The sequence below is a fragment of the Rousettus aegyptiacus genome, unplaced genomic scaffold (assembly GCF_014176215.1).
Source record: "Rousettus aegyptiacus isolate mRouAeg1 unplaced genomic scaffold, mRouAeg1.p scaffold_m13_p_6, whole genome shotgun sequence".
In the NCBI taxonomy this organism is placed as follows: Eukaryota; Metazoa; Chordata; class Mammalia; order Chiroptera; family Pteropodidae; genus Rousettus; species Rousettus aegyptiacus.
The window spans coordinates 82,809,385-82,823,447 of record NW_023416309.1 but is presented as its reverse complement, the minus strand read 5'-3'; the positions used below and the strand labels follow the sequence as shown (position 1 = coordinate 82,823,447).

The window sequence follows — 14,063 nt, the reverse complement described above, 5'->3', positions numbered from 1 at the left end:
AGATCTTGCTTTTCTCACACTCAATTCCTATCCTTAACTCCTTCTTCATTCAGAATTTGAGTCCAATGCTCCTACTCCAAGGTGGGGGTCTTGGAAGAAAAGATCTACCACTATACACGTATACCCTAGTGAACTAGGAGCTTGGGATGTGTCCATTCTTTGAAAAATCACTCTTGGCTGGAACCAGGTGCTTGCCAACCAGCCCCTTCCCAGGGAGGAGGCAACTTCGACCAATGTCCAAAGTGCTTAGAGGCATGAGGCTGCCTCCTACCAAAAAAAAAAAGGTACTTCTACCGCAATCATCAGCCACCAACACCAACCTTATCCAGAGACTTCTAATTTATCCCACACTGGCGACAAAGGAAAAACTACATGGCAGTGGAATCAGAGGTCCTACCATCTAGCAACCTCTCTTGGAAACTGAAAGGGCAGCGTCTCAGAGCTTCAGGAGGCAGGTGTGCCAGGAACTTCCAGGGCTCAGAGAAGGTGACAGTGGGTGTCACTTCAGGGGAAACTTCTCCACCTGGCGAATCATATCTGAGAGGCCAGTTCAGGGTTGCTTCTCCTTGACTTAGGCCTCTGGTCCAATTTAGAATGCAGAGGACTTCGTGGACATTTCCCACTCACAGGTGACAAGCAGGACAGGAAGCACCTATTCAGGGCTGATGGAAGGGGACATCCAACAAGGTATCCCCTATAATCAGGAATCCATCCTTCGGTCCATGAGAGTTAAGCTCCAGCTTCCCTCTCCTGACTTCTTCCCCACAGGTGGAAACTGGTACCCATTGTGCTGGTGAGATGCACTCCACTTTCCAGGAGAAAATGAAATGTGTCCAATGATACATGTCGATAACAAGCAAGAACCTGATCTTAGACTTGGGAATATGGGCCCCTAGTTCTCCAGAATCAGACCGAGTGGTTGGATGACTTGAGTTAGGGCAGAGAAAATGAAATAAGAACAGATATGGAGCTCCAAACACGCTTAACAGTATCAGATATGAACCAGGGCAGTCTCCCAGCTAAGGCCCTCTCCCAAGAGTGAGGGTGGCTCTGAGAACCTGGAAAGAAGTTCTGACACTTATGATGGAAATTATGCAATTTGGATAAATGTTTTGATTATGCAGTTGTGATCCCAGTTCCCACAAAGGTCTCAAGTCATAAAAACAAAACAAACAAACAAAAAAACTCATCTTTCAATAATTGCAAAACAAAACGATGTCAAAAAAAAGGGGAACACATCCTTCATGGATGTCATTGCTAAGACGGAAAGTACTTTATGGTGGTATCTTCGCCTCTGCCTGAACTCAGGGGTCTTTACATATTTCATTTTGAGCCACATTCACAAGGCATCCTCGGGATTCCTAAACTCTCTCCTTCCATCCTCAGCTCTCAGACAAGTAGGTTCCACATGCATTTGAATTTGACTCAATAACCACACACTTGAGAGAAATCTAAGTATATGTTTACTATCCACCTAGTGGTAGCTAGGTAAAATTGCAGGCATAAAGATAAAAAGGGAATAATCAACTCTGTAGTGCTCACCTCCAAACCCACACCTGTGAAGGGGAAGAAGGATTCAGATACCTCAGGGACCAGGGAAATAATACAAATAAATGAAACAGGCCAGGTGACAGAGTCTTGTCAAAAGAGGGAACTCCTACTTAGTTCCAATCGATTTTGAAAATGCAGATCGGAGTTGCCTCACCTTCTGATTGTTTAAGAGAAGCCAGAAATACTGATTGTAATGTAAAGACCTCCTGACTCTTAGACAGTGGCTCAATTTTCTTGAAAACACTAGGCGAGCTAAATACAGCTTACAGTCTACCAGTTTTCAAAGGTGTGCTGCACAGATGGCGATGCCATCTCCCCCAACCATGGTATTAGACTGCCTCTCATCAACCATCATTTGCAACTACAATGGAGGCCATCAACTGACTGGGGCTCTCTTGCTTTACTGGACTCCCGAGGAGAACGACTAACTACAGGAAAATGTGGAAGGCTCGGCCGAGCTGCCCAGAGACAGCAACAGGCTGGCCGTTGTGGTCAGCTGCTGACCAGCAGGCACTAAATGGCTGACTGCTCCTGCAGGAAGCCTTCAGGGCCTGGCAAGCCTTTTTCAGGCTCAGAAGCCAGGGCTGCTTCTCGAAGGACTTCCAAGTGCTCCTCAGCAGCTGACAGTGACTGGTCAATCCAATCCAGGCCTCCAGTCAGGTGGCAGGCATTCCTGGTCACCAGCACCAGATGACTAACAGACAGGAGCAGGGCAGTTGTCCTAGGAAAAAAAAAAAGGATCAGGTTCCCTAGGAAATAAGGGACTTTGTACCAAAGCCCAAATGGATAGATTCTAGACCAATGTCCCCCAAATTGGAGTACCTTCCTTAGGAGGTTAGTAAGCATGTAATTTAAAGATGGTTCCATGCTCAAATAAATTTGGGAATGGCTAATTTAAACAAGGTTAACTGAAGCCCTTCTCAGAGCCTTTGATGTGCATGATAAACTCTAAGGGGAGAATATAGTATGTTGTATCTCACTAGCTTATTTAAGTAGGTGGAGCCCACTTTCTGTAGCATTCCTATTAATCTCTCTCAGAAGGGTACTTTGTGGGACAATTTGGATATAGTAAATTGGACGAGCACATCCAACTGCTGCCCATTTAAAGATTGGCTATCCATACCCCCACCTTGAGCATCCCTTATGGATTCTGAATCGATAAAGCCCAGGGCTGGTTTACCCTACTCTAAAAGAAAAAATTTAATTGAAAACCCAATTGAGGAGGGTTTTTTAAAAAAATCAGCATTGAAAGAGTCACTGTGAATATATTTTACACAGCGAGTGTGCCAGATGCATTTGGATGTACTACGGATCACGAGCCCAAGGACACACAGCAGCGCGGCAACAGGAGCAGGGCAGAGAAACCTCCGCCCAGCAGGCAATTGTTACACCATGGATCTATGACTCCGTCAAATAAATCCAAGAAGCAAAGAATCTGGTTTTTGAAAATGGGTTTACATCTGGCACAGGAAGACAGCAATCTCAAAAGGCTAAGTACGCTCTGCGTATTAGGGGAGGATCACAAGAGCGGTGTTCCTGGGTCTGTCCTGTGGAAGGTGAGCACAGCGTTAGCTGATTTGTCACTTCGCTCTCATTGCCCTGCTCACCACCTGCCCCACTGACCCAGTGAGTGGCTGCCAGCTAAGGCGCGTCCGCTTCCAGGGTCCAAAGAGCAGAGAGAGCGACGGGAGAAATGGAAGGGAGGGAAGGAGCAGATAGGACTTAGCGTGTAATAAAAACTCAAAATCTAAACTAGCTCTTACTTCTCCCAGGTATCAGGAAGAGGACCATCCTTGATTACCCAGCCAGTGTCAGCTCCCTGGTTGGCTGACCAATCACACTGCAGTGAATGGTACCCAAGGTCCAGGATAGCCCGGGAAGCCAGCAAAACAGCCCTCTCCTCAACAACCCAACAGCAGACCGCACAGATCTGATCACATGGTGAGCCTCCAGCATGGAGGGAGGGACGACCACTCCACCGCTCTCACCGTGCATCCAGAAGCTTTGGGTCCAGCGGAGGGTACATCGATTTCACAACATCGTCCACTCTGAGGGGAAGCAAAGGGGAGGCAAAGGGTTTTCAGTATTTTGCTCTCCTAATCTCCTTTACTCCTTCCTTCCTTTCTACCTTTCTTTAGACCAATTTTTCTCTTTTGATATTTAAGCCCTAGTCTTTAGCGGTTCTTTCCCTAACAGCTTTTACATTCTCTGACAGAGACTTAGAAAGACTTCAGGTTCAGTTTAGAGAACATTTTGTTTTCTGGTTTGGTTGTAGTAGTATTAATGGTTTAAAAAGTACACATTCAAATATCTGGGATGTTCATCTTGAACATAGATAAACTACTAAATTAAAAAGGGAAATTGCCAAACAACATATAAAGTTTGATTGATCCATTTACATAAAAATAAATAAAAAGCTATGAAATACAGAGAGAAGTCTGGAGAAACACTCACTACTCAATATTGTTACCAACAGAAACTGGGAGAGGATGGAATTAGGAGGGTACTTCTTTCCAAATAATCAATTTCTATGTTTTAATTTTTACAAGAATTTATTATTTTCATGTTAAAAAAGCAAACCATGGTTAAAGGTAGTTATACAGAACATTTAAAAAAAAAAAAACAACCTGCAAGTTTAATTTGGGTTCAAACTGTTCCACCGTATCTCTTTTTTAAATCTAGTTCAGAAAGGAACAATTCATTCTGATTTGCATGGTATAAGGTCTTATTCCAAATTTTTGCTCTTGGACTACTTGATAATCAGGAAGAAAAAATAGTGATGTATTGTTTGATTGCTAAATGCACTTGAAAATAGTTGTCCTTAAATGTTCTTGTCCCAGGGCTGAGGGGCTGGTGAGGAAAGGCAGAGGCAGGGTCACTCTCAGCCTCTGTCTTAGCCAGCCCCTTTCCACACAATGCCCTGGAGCTGAAGCTACCCTCCTTGAAACTAATATGCTATCAACACAATATGGAATAATTGAAGCAAGAAAAACAATGGGGACAAAAATAGCCAGAAGGAGAAAGAAGTGTGAGGGCAAAAAGACAAAGCAAGAACCCGGAATGAATTATGGCAGAGAACATGCTGGAGGTAGTCCTGGAGCTAGGATGGCCCAGCCGGCGCCAGGTCAGGCCGCCCCTGAGCAAGGTCACACCCTCGCTCTAGCACTCTGCTCATCCTGATCACCCAGGACCTCACTCATCCTCAGGAATCTCAGCCTCTTTCCTCCCCATCCTAGCAGTGCTGCCTTGAACCCTGCCTTAAATCATGTGAATTTGTCTGCCTCCCTGGAGTGGCTCTTAGAAGTGACAGGAAGCATAATGAAGGTCCAGCAGATATGAGCAATGCAGAGTCTTTACCAATAATGGGTGGCCCGGGGAAGGTCTGGCGCTTGCCCTGAGCCTGGGTTAGAGGGTCTTTCAGGCCAGAGGCCAACCTAGGCTGATATGAGTCATGTAGCTACATCCACCCAGGACAGCTCCAGAGAAAGCCAAGAACTGTTCTGGGCCGAGTCCCTCCCACGTTCTCAACTCACTGAACTCTCTGGACAGAGTTCAAGCGCACCAACTCTTCCATATTCTATCAGAGGGCTGGTTCATCATGATGTACCCAAGGCCATGCAACCAGGAAAGAGAGGACCCCTGGAACTCAGAGGGGGTGCCATTATTCCCACCAAGGATATGGAGTCGCCCTCCCAGCAATGAGGCCATGTGCTGATGAAGAAAACATCCTGGACAGGGACAACACCCGACTCAGGCACATCCACATACCAGCCACCAGATGACAGCACACACTTAATACAGCCTTTCTCTCTAAGAAAAGGGTTTTATTTTTCTTCTCTAAATTGAGCCCACATTTGGGGGGTGGGGGAGTGGCATGTAGCTGTTGACTGCAATCTGCTGGTTGCCTCCCACATGGGATTCTGCAGACGCCTGGAATTTGGGAGATCTGAATGACGTATGGCTTCACTTCCCACCCGCGCCTGGAGGTTGCTGGTTGGGCCATGGATGGGGCAGTGGGGTGACAGCTGCCCCTAAACCAGTCTCCAATACAGATATGGGTGGGGGACAGGACATGGCCAGAAGGTCATTGCATGTGGGCGTGTGGGCACCAGTGGGAAATGCGCTTACTGGCCCAGAGCCTGGGAGAAAGGAGTGGCAAAGGGAAGGAAAGCAGCCCCAGCTGGTGGAGGACTGAGAAACAGGGAGCAGCCACAGTGGGGTCTATGGAACAGAAAAGTCAGCACTATTATATGCTGGAATTTCCCAAAACAGCTACTGGAGAGGAGCGTGCTAGAGATGTGACAATATCTTAGCTTGAGCAACCTCTTGGATGCTCTGTGTTTAGGACATAACTAACTGAAGTTGCCTGTGTAATGTCTTAGAAGAGCCTGGTCCTGCCTGTCACCTCAGCTTCTGGCCCTCCCCTCCCCCACTGGACCTCAAGGCCCTGACTTCTCACCTGGGACTGATCCGCTTGGCCACCACGATGATGTCGCTGACACTGGCTGAAGTCTTCATTTTGGCCCCTGAGCCCATTGTCATGGCAACAAGTTTTTCTGTCAGAGTGTGACAGATCTAAGACAGCAAGGAGGAAAGACGTGATGAGGAATAACCTAGCTCCCCCAATGGCTTCTGCCACCCCCAGAAAGACAAATACGACTCCCACCTTGGGTCCCATCCCGCAGCTGGGCCCCCTAACCTAATGGATAAATTGAAATGAAAAATACACAGAGGTGAGAAGAAATGGGGTGAAAGAGGCAAAAGCTGAGAATGGCCGGGTGAGGAGGGACGGATAGGAACCTCAGATCAGGGTCCGGGTTGTGACTTAAAGAAGTAAAAGCTGAAATAATCTGTCTAAGAAAAACCATGTGTTCTAATTTCACCATCTCATTTAAGGTGAAAAAATCTACTTTCTATTCCCGTACTTTGTGGTGCCCTCAGAATCATGGCTGAACAAAGGACAACTGTTCCCTTTAAGCACTATTTTAAAATGGCACTTATTTCAAAAGTGGCACTTATTTCAACAATTTTCTAGGGTAATATATTAGCATGTTTGTCAAGATGATAATGAAACAGCTTTGGGGGAGGGGGAAACAGGTAAAAGGCAAGACTATGACCCATGGCCTTTCTCATCATCTACCAACAGTGCTGGCCACCCCAAAGCTTTGTTCCCCCCTTCCACTCCTCTGATGTGAGCACCTGGATGTGCCTCTGTCCCTGGCAAAGAAGGTCTATTGCCTTCCTTACACTTGGGGCTAGAAAAGAGAAGACAGAAAGAAACCCCAAAGCCTATCCAGGAGAAACCCCAACCCCCTCCCTGGAGGCCCCACCACAGGGACTCAAGGGCAGGTGGACAAGCAAAAGCATCTTAAGATCTCAGTAGGAAGGTAAGAGCCCCTTCTTTAATCTGAGGTCCCCAGAATGGATGAACCATTGATTCCAATCTAATGAGATTCCTTCCAGCTGATTCATACAGGGCCTCAAGATGCCACTTATTGTCCCTAACAGGCAAGGGCAGGGGACAAAACCCAGTGCCAGGACACATCCTGGTTAGGAGAAGGAAATGTAATAAGGCATTATTGCTCTAGACATTATACCTACCTCTATCCGCAACCGTAGCTATGCCCAAAGAGCTTTTTGGAATTAAATAATAAGCCTGGACTCGGTGACAATAATTTCCTACTAGGCATTTCTTTGTCCCCCAAGGGAGATAGCTGAAGAAGCGCTGGGATGAAAGACTTTTTAATATATTGAACTGAATGACAGTGAAGAAGAGATAAAGCTGTCTCTTTTGAAATCTCGAATAATTATTAGGCAAAAAGATAAACATGTGGTTTCCCAGGTTACTGAAGTGAAGAAACTGACAATATTTGTAACTGGACAAATATTTCAATATTATTATTATTCTATTAGGTAGGATAGTATCCAGTGAGAATTGAAAAACAAATGCAGAATCTATAAAAATTACCCTGAACTATAAAAATTACCCAAAATGCAATTCGGATGTAATTTTCCACCCAGTCCTGGAGGCTGTAGGCATTAAAACTGTGTGAGAACATCTTGGCTTGAAAGTCTCTCAACACCTAAAACCTCCTGGATGCTCTGTGTTTAGGACATAACTAACTGAAGTTGCCTGTGTAATTTCTTAGAAGAGCCTAGCCCTGCCCGCCACCTCTGCTTCTGGCCCTCCCCTCACCCCTGAAGTGTGGGGACCTCAAGGCCCTGACTTCAAGTTGAAGTGCTCATAGTTTGGATTTTTTAACATTGATTGTCCCATTTGGCCGACTACTGTCACAGCCAACAAACTACTGTCACAGCCAACAAGGGATGGTAAAGAACTTTCTAGTTATTGGAGAAGTACAGATGCAGAACTCAAATTACTGTAGAGACTGAGCTCTCTGCTGATGAAAGAAAGTGCCCAGGGAGACGGTGGGAAACCCCATTGTCCCCTCAGCAGCTACACAGTCTCGGGCACCCAGCTTTCTGCACAGTCGGTGAAAATGTGGCTGGTGACTACCTATGCGGTCTTTCCTATGGGTCACTGTATTACGAGGACCAGATGAAATAAAGCCTCTGAAAGGACCTCGAGAATTCTGAAGTATAGCAGACTGCTGATGCAGGAGTGCAGGTAAACAACAGAAACTCCAAGTTGCAGGCATGTTAAGGAAGGCGTCTTGCAAGGGTTCGCGCCCTCCCTAAGGCCCTTTCCAACTCTAACTGTGCACAGGGGTGCTTCAGTGACCACCCCCTTTTCTTCTGGGGAATCAAGGAACATTACCTTCAAGATGGCAATGCAGTGGGACATGAGACCCCTGGGGAAACAAGAAGAATTTGTCAGTGCCCGCCTCCCTCCAGCCATCACCCCCACTCCTCACCTAGCTCTGACACACCTGGACACCACCTGACAGCAGGAATGCCTCTGTTAAAATGAACAAGTCCATGAGGTCAACGAGGAAGCACCTCCTCTCCCTTCCCTTTCCCTCCCGACCCCACCCAACCGACTCTTCTAGTTAGTGCTACTCTCCACCAGTCAAGTGATGCTCTAGCTTCTGATACGGGTCCTTCTGCCCAGAACAACCTTCCTTTTATGCTCAGCCTGGTGAACTCCTCATCTTTTAAGACCCAAGTCAAAAGATACCTCCTCTGTGATATCCTTCATGAAATCCATCCCCACCTCCCCACCCCAGGCAACTCTAGACATTGTGTCCGTCCTCCATGTGCCCACCGCACAGTGCAGAGAGCCCCCTACTGTTTCTGAGATACTCATTGAGTAGAATTCTGTCTCCACCACCAGTTTCATATCGGCAGTGCCTGGCCTAGTGCCCTGTACACAATGCCCCGCAAACATCCGCCTGGTGAATGAATGACTACATGATGAGGGAATGCAATGGCATGTGCTTCTGCACTCATAGAGGCTTGCGGTGGATGGAGAGATCTCTGAGGACACTGAAGACAAAGGCTTTATCCATTGTGCCTGGGTGTCGAATTCATGGGCACCCCAAAGAAAGCCAAGCACAGCAGGTTGACTTTGTAACAACTCTTGCCACACATCTATAGGCCTCAGAGTTCAAGTCTACAAAATGGGGGTTCCGGACAAATACTATCATGTCTTATTCTGATTTCCTCCCTTGTGAGGGCAAGGGAAAGAGCAGAAAGTGACACAGTGCTCCTGGATGCCCAGTCAAGTGCTCTGGCAAAGGAAGCAAGAGACCAGCACCAGAAGCCCTGTCACCATCCCCAGTGGGGTGCAGGAAAGCAAACCACCCCCAAGGCCTTACGAAGCATCTTCAATCCAGTCTTCATTCTCCAGAATGGCCTCGATGTGGGGGTTGGTGATGACAACATCGTCCAGTTCTAACTCAGAGGGCTCAGACTGGGTCTCCATGGCACCGATGAGGTCCACAATGGGCCTGGAAGGAAAAGCCCAGGGAAGCGGATTCATGATGAATGACTGCTGCTGACCCTCTCCTCATGGAGACCCACGTACCCGCCAAAACGATGAAGGGGGCGATTAAGTTAAAGCAGGGATCAAATGTCCTGGATCCAAACCTAACCCTAGTGTCACTGCAGTTATGTGCAGGGCACATGGCTAGACAGTAAGTCGAGGAGGAAGGCCGGGGCACTAAAACGAAAGGGACACAGAACAAGATCAGCCACTAAGAAAAAGAAACGATTGTGGCTACAACCACAGAAATTACTAAGATGCGTTAAAACTGTTTCTTTAGGACAAAATAGTATCCTTTTGTAACTTATCTTCCCTTCAAGTCTACCTTTTACAGAGATGCTGAAGTTCCTATCTCCCAAATCTACTTGTACCCCCAACCTGGTCTGCAGAATCACTCTTGCAAACCACCCTTCATCCATTCCATAACTCCACCCCGTCCTAGTTATACTGGAGAAGTGGGAGAAGTAACTGCTTGCTACTTTACGATGGGGTTCCTTAAAACATGAGACACCATAGCATTCTTTTCAATAGCAGAGCTTTCCTGTGTCATAAAAGTGGGCATTTACTAATTATTAACCACTCACAGAAACACTGATAGGATTCAGATAGACGGGCAAGAGAAACTAAGGGTTAGGGTCCATGGTCCCTTAAGGATCTATCAATTAAAACACCCCTAACTGAAAATGGAATCTTGCTTACGAAATACATTTCACGCAAAGCGTGCCCTAAAGAGATCTGCACTGAGACAGTCCTATGCTGGGATTTCACACCACCGTGTGTCTGTTGCTTAGACGCGTGGCTGGAGTGCGGGCATTGGATTTCTGTTCCTAGGAGCTTTTTGGTTGGAAAGGGATGTGGCTTGTCCAAATGCTAAATGAGGAGCCAGTCTTGGATAGATGGCCATACCTTTATGCTAGGTGAACACGTTCAGTCACTTTCTCATTAGTTCAGAGACAGAGTCAGAGGGAGCTCAGGATATTGTGGGGGGTGGGGGGTGGCAGGTGCTTAAGCAACATTCTTTAGCTCTGAGGCCTTTATTGGGAAGACTTTTAGGTACCATTGTAGAGATTAAAAGGCTGAACCGGACTTGCGGACTTGCCGGGCACCAAACTTCTTTCTTCTTCTGTTGGAGCCCCAGGGCGCAGACCCTCTCTCCTCCTTCCCCTCCCCGGGCCCACTCACTTGGAATCATAGCGCTGCAGCAGGTCTCGAGGCCGGCAGTAGCGCTGCCTGCACACCACCACCAAGGCTGCAAATGAGGCCAGAAAGATAGTGGCTAGCACCCCTATGGCAACAATCACCACGGTCTCCATGGTTCTGGTGGCTCCCTCAGTCCCGGTCACATCTCGCGCATGGGGTGAAGCTTGAAAGACCGAAGGCCTGGTAAAGAAGCAGCAAAAGAGAGTGGGGCAGTGGGGTCTTACCTGCTGCGGGGAGAAAGGAGGGAAGGGGGCGGGAGTAGGGAGTTAGGTTGCCCCAAATCACCTGCAGAGACCCGAAGGCCTAAACAGAATCAAGAGGCACTTTACATCATGCCCCAAATTTGCCTTTTCCTTTATTAAAAGAGTTTGCTCCCCAGTCAGACCAGGTGGACTTTTGTCCTGGGACAAAAATGAACATTTTCATTAGCACTGTTGCCTTCACATCCACAGCAAGTGCACGGAAGAATACCACCTCCGAAGAGGGCGGAACCCTATTTACTGAGTGTTTCCTCGGTGTCAGGCACTTTGTGCATTAATGATCCTATGAGGTAGGTATCGTTACCCCCATCTTACAGTTGAGAAAACTGGGGTTCAGGGAGGTTAAGTAATTTATCTAAGTTTATACGGTCAGAAAGCAGAAATTCAGCCACTTAAACTGAGATGAACATTCACTTTCCTTTCTAAATAGAAAAGAGAATTCTAAAAACTCTGAGAAAAGTTTCGATTGTCAGTTTTAGTATTGGAAACTTAAAACTGGTATTAGTGTTCAATGCCTATTGCTTGTTTTCATTCAGAAGGTTCTTTCACACCTATTTTAAACTCAAAGGGCTGGGTGAAAACGGTGAAGGGATTAAGAAGTACAAAGTGGTAGTTACAAAATAGTCACAGAGATATAAAGAACAGCATAGGGAATATGGTCAATAATATTGTAATAACTCTGTGTAGTGCCAGGTGGGTACTAGATTAATCTGGGGGATCACTTTGTAAGTTATATGAATATCTAACTACTTTGCCATACACCTGAAATTAATATAAAATAATATTGAATGCCAACTTAAATTCACAAATAAAAAAATTAAATATCATTTTTAATGATAAAATAAACTCATAGGACAGAGGAACAAGGGCATCTCAGAGAAACATGTATTCCCAACGTTGTCTCAATGCAGGCCTCCCACTTGTGTCCCTTTGAGCAAGTCTCCTCCCCTCTCTGGGCATTAATTTCTCCACCTGCAAAAAAAAGGGTTCCTTCCCCTCCCCGCCCCAAGTCACCTGCAATGACCTGAGGGCCTCAAGAGAAGCAAGAAGCATTTTATGTCATGACCCAAATTTCCTTTTCCTTTATTAAAGAAATGAACACAGGATAGTACATCTCCTCTATTTATATTTAATTCTATGTTCAACATCATAGAGGGTCCAAATGTTCCCAGTGCCAATCGACAAGTGTTTATTGATCATCTACTCTGTGCCAAGCACTGGATTCTGGAGATTGGAGATAAATAAGATATGGGTCCCAAACCTTGAGGAGCTGGGGGAAAGGCAGACAAGCAGATAGATGTTTGCCGTTTGTCTGCTTGTCTAGCTCCTGCCCAGCTCCTTAATTCCATTTGCCTGTGCCACATGCAGAGGTACACAGAAAGGAGAATAACTGTGCTTGCGTGACATTTTCTGGGAAAGCCTTCTTCACAAGGCAGGTGATGCGTAAGCTGGGTTTTGAGGGATGAGTAGGAGTTTGCAAGGTGGACAAGGTAGGAGACTTTACTGGCTCATAGTGCCAAGGAGGCCTCTCATAGAGGTCTCACATAACTGCTCCCCCGCCTGGAACTCACTTGCCCACAAGAGTGAGAAGGCTAGGGTCTCTTTCACGTCTGTACCTCTGATTGTGCAGAGGGCTGGCAGGGCCTGCCTCAGTGTTTTCCAGTTTCTCAGTCCCTCCTAAAGGGCTATCTCCTTTAGTCCTTTTTCTTGCCTCCCTCTCCCGTTTCTCTCGCTCCATCCCCTCCCCTTTTCCTCTCCACTCCCCACGTCTTCTCCCCCCCTCGATCTCGCTCTCCCCTTCTCAGTATTTCCTCTCCCCTCCCTCCCCCTGCTCCCATGGCCTCCAAGACCACCCTCTTTGTTTCCTGACTTCCTGTGCATTTGAGTGCTTCTCCCAGTGTGTATGAGCCTTCTGCGCGTTTCTGCCGTCTTTCTCTGTGATCTGCGTGATCTGTATGAGTGTTCCTTTTACCGGTTTGTGTATTCTTCTGTGTGTCTCAAGATGAGTTTCTTTCTCACTCTCTCTCTTTCTCTCTTTCTGCCCCGCCCCCCTTCCCTTCTATTGGGTTTTAAATCCGAAAGGATAATACAGACCCTAGACCCTACCTCTTTCCCCCTGCCTGGCCACTCGGAATACCCACCTCAATACCCAGGACTCAGAGAGGGACGCCCCACCGCCCCGGCGTGCGCCGCGCAGGGCTCCCGAGCGCGCAGCTCCAACTTTCCCCAACTTGTGAGCGCCGGGATTGAACCCGCGCTGGCACCACGGCTCCAACAAAGCGGCGGCCCGACCGGGGCTCCCCTCCCCCAAGGCGGCGACTGAGCTGGCGCCCTGATTCCCCGGACCGTGGCCGCCCGCCCCAGCGCGCCCCTCCCGAAGGACTGGGCTGTGCGACTCGCCCGCGGCCCCTCGCTCGCAGCTCCGGGGCGGCAAGGTTCACCCACCTCAAGCTGCGTGTGCAGGATGCATTCCGCGGCGCTCCCGCGGCCGGCCCCCTGCCGATGGCAAAGTCCGGGCGCGGGACTCCCGGGCGGCTCCGGCGAGCGGGGCATGCCGGGAAGGAGCTGGGCTGTCCGAAGGAATCAAGATAAGCCCCCGACGCGGCCAAACCCCTGGCGGTGGAGCGGGAGGGGGAGACCCCAGCCGAGCATCCAAATCCCCAGCTGCCAGGCGCCGCCGTCGCCACCAGGCCCCCAGGCGGGCAGGGGGTTGGGGCTGCGGGAGGCCTGGGCAGCTGGGAGGCAGTCACTCCGACACCCGACAGGCGGTTCTCGCGCTCCTGGGGAGTCAGGCCAGAGCAGGCAGAGTACAGAGAGACGTGAAGGGTCCCTGCCACCCCAACCCCCAACCCCCGACCCCCACCGAGGCTGTCCATCCGTCCAGGGGGGGCTGGGGAGCATGAGCATTTCCCACAGTCTTTGAGGGAGTCTGCTCAGCTACACACCGTCTGGTTTAAATCCTGGCTCTGCCACTGTCTATCTGTGGACAACTTATTGTACTTCTCTGTGCCTTGGCTTCTTTATATGTAAAATGAGGCAACACAACTTGGAAGCATCCTCAGAGTTGATATAAGGGTCAAATGATGTGATGCAAGCAGTGCATTTAA

General features: G+C 48.1%; 1 protein-coding gene across 1 annotated transcript; it reads right to left on the bottom strand.

Annotated features, from left to right (window-relative positions):
• Positions 1-321: 321 nt before the first annotated feature.
• TMEM98 (transmembrane protein 98) lies at positions 322-13,847 on the bottom strand. The gene is made up of 7 exons (XM_016152546.2): positions 13,402-13,847; positions 10,679-10,876; positions 9,330-9,461; positions 8,330-8,363; positions 6,011-6,126; positions 3,540-3,599; positions 322-2,272 (listed from the first exon to the last, which is right to left on the bottom strand). Exons 1-7 carry the CDS (start codon positions 13,830-13,832, stop codon positions 2,065-2,067), a joined length of 1,179 nt encoding a protein of 392 aa, XP_016008032.2. The 5' UTR covers positions 13,833-13,847; the 3' UTR covers positions 322-2,064.
• Between the last annotated feature and the right edge of the window lie 216 nt (positions 13,848-14,063).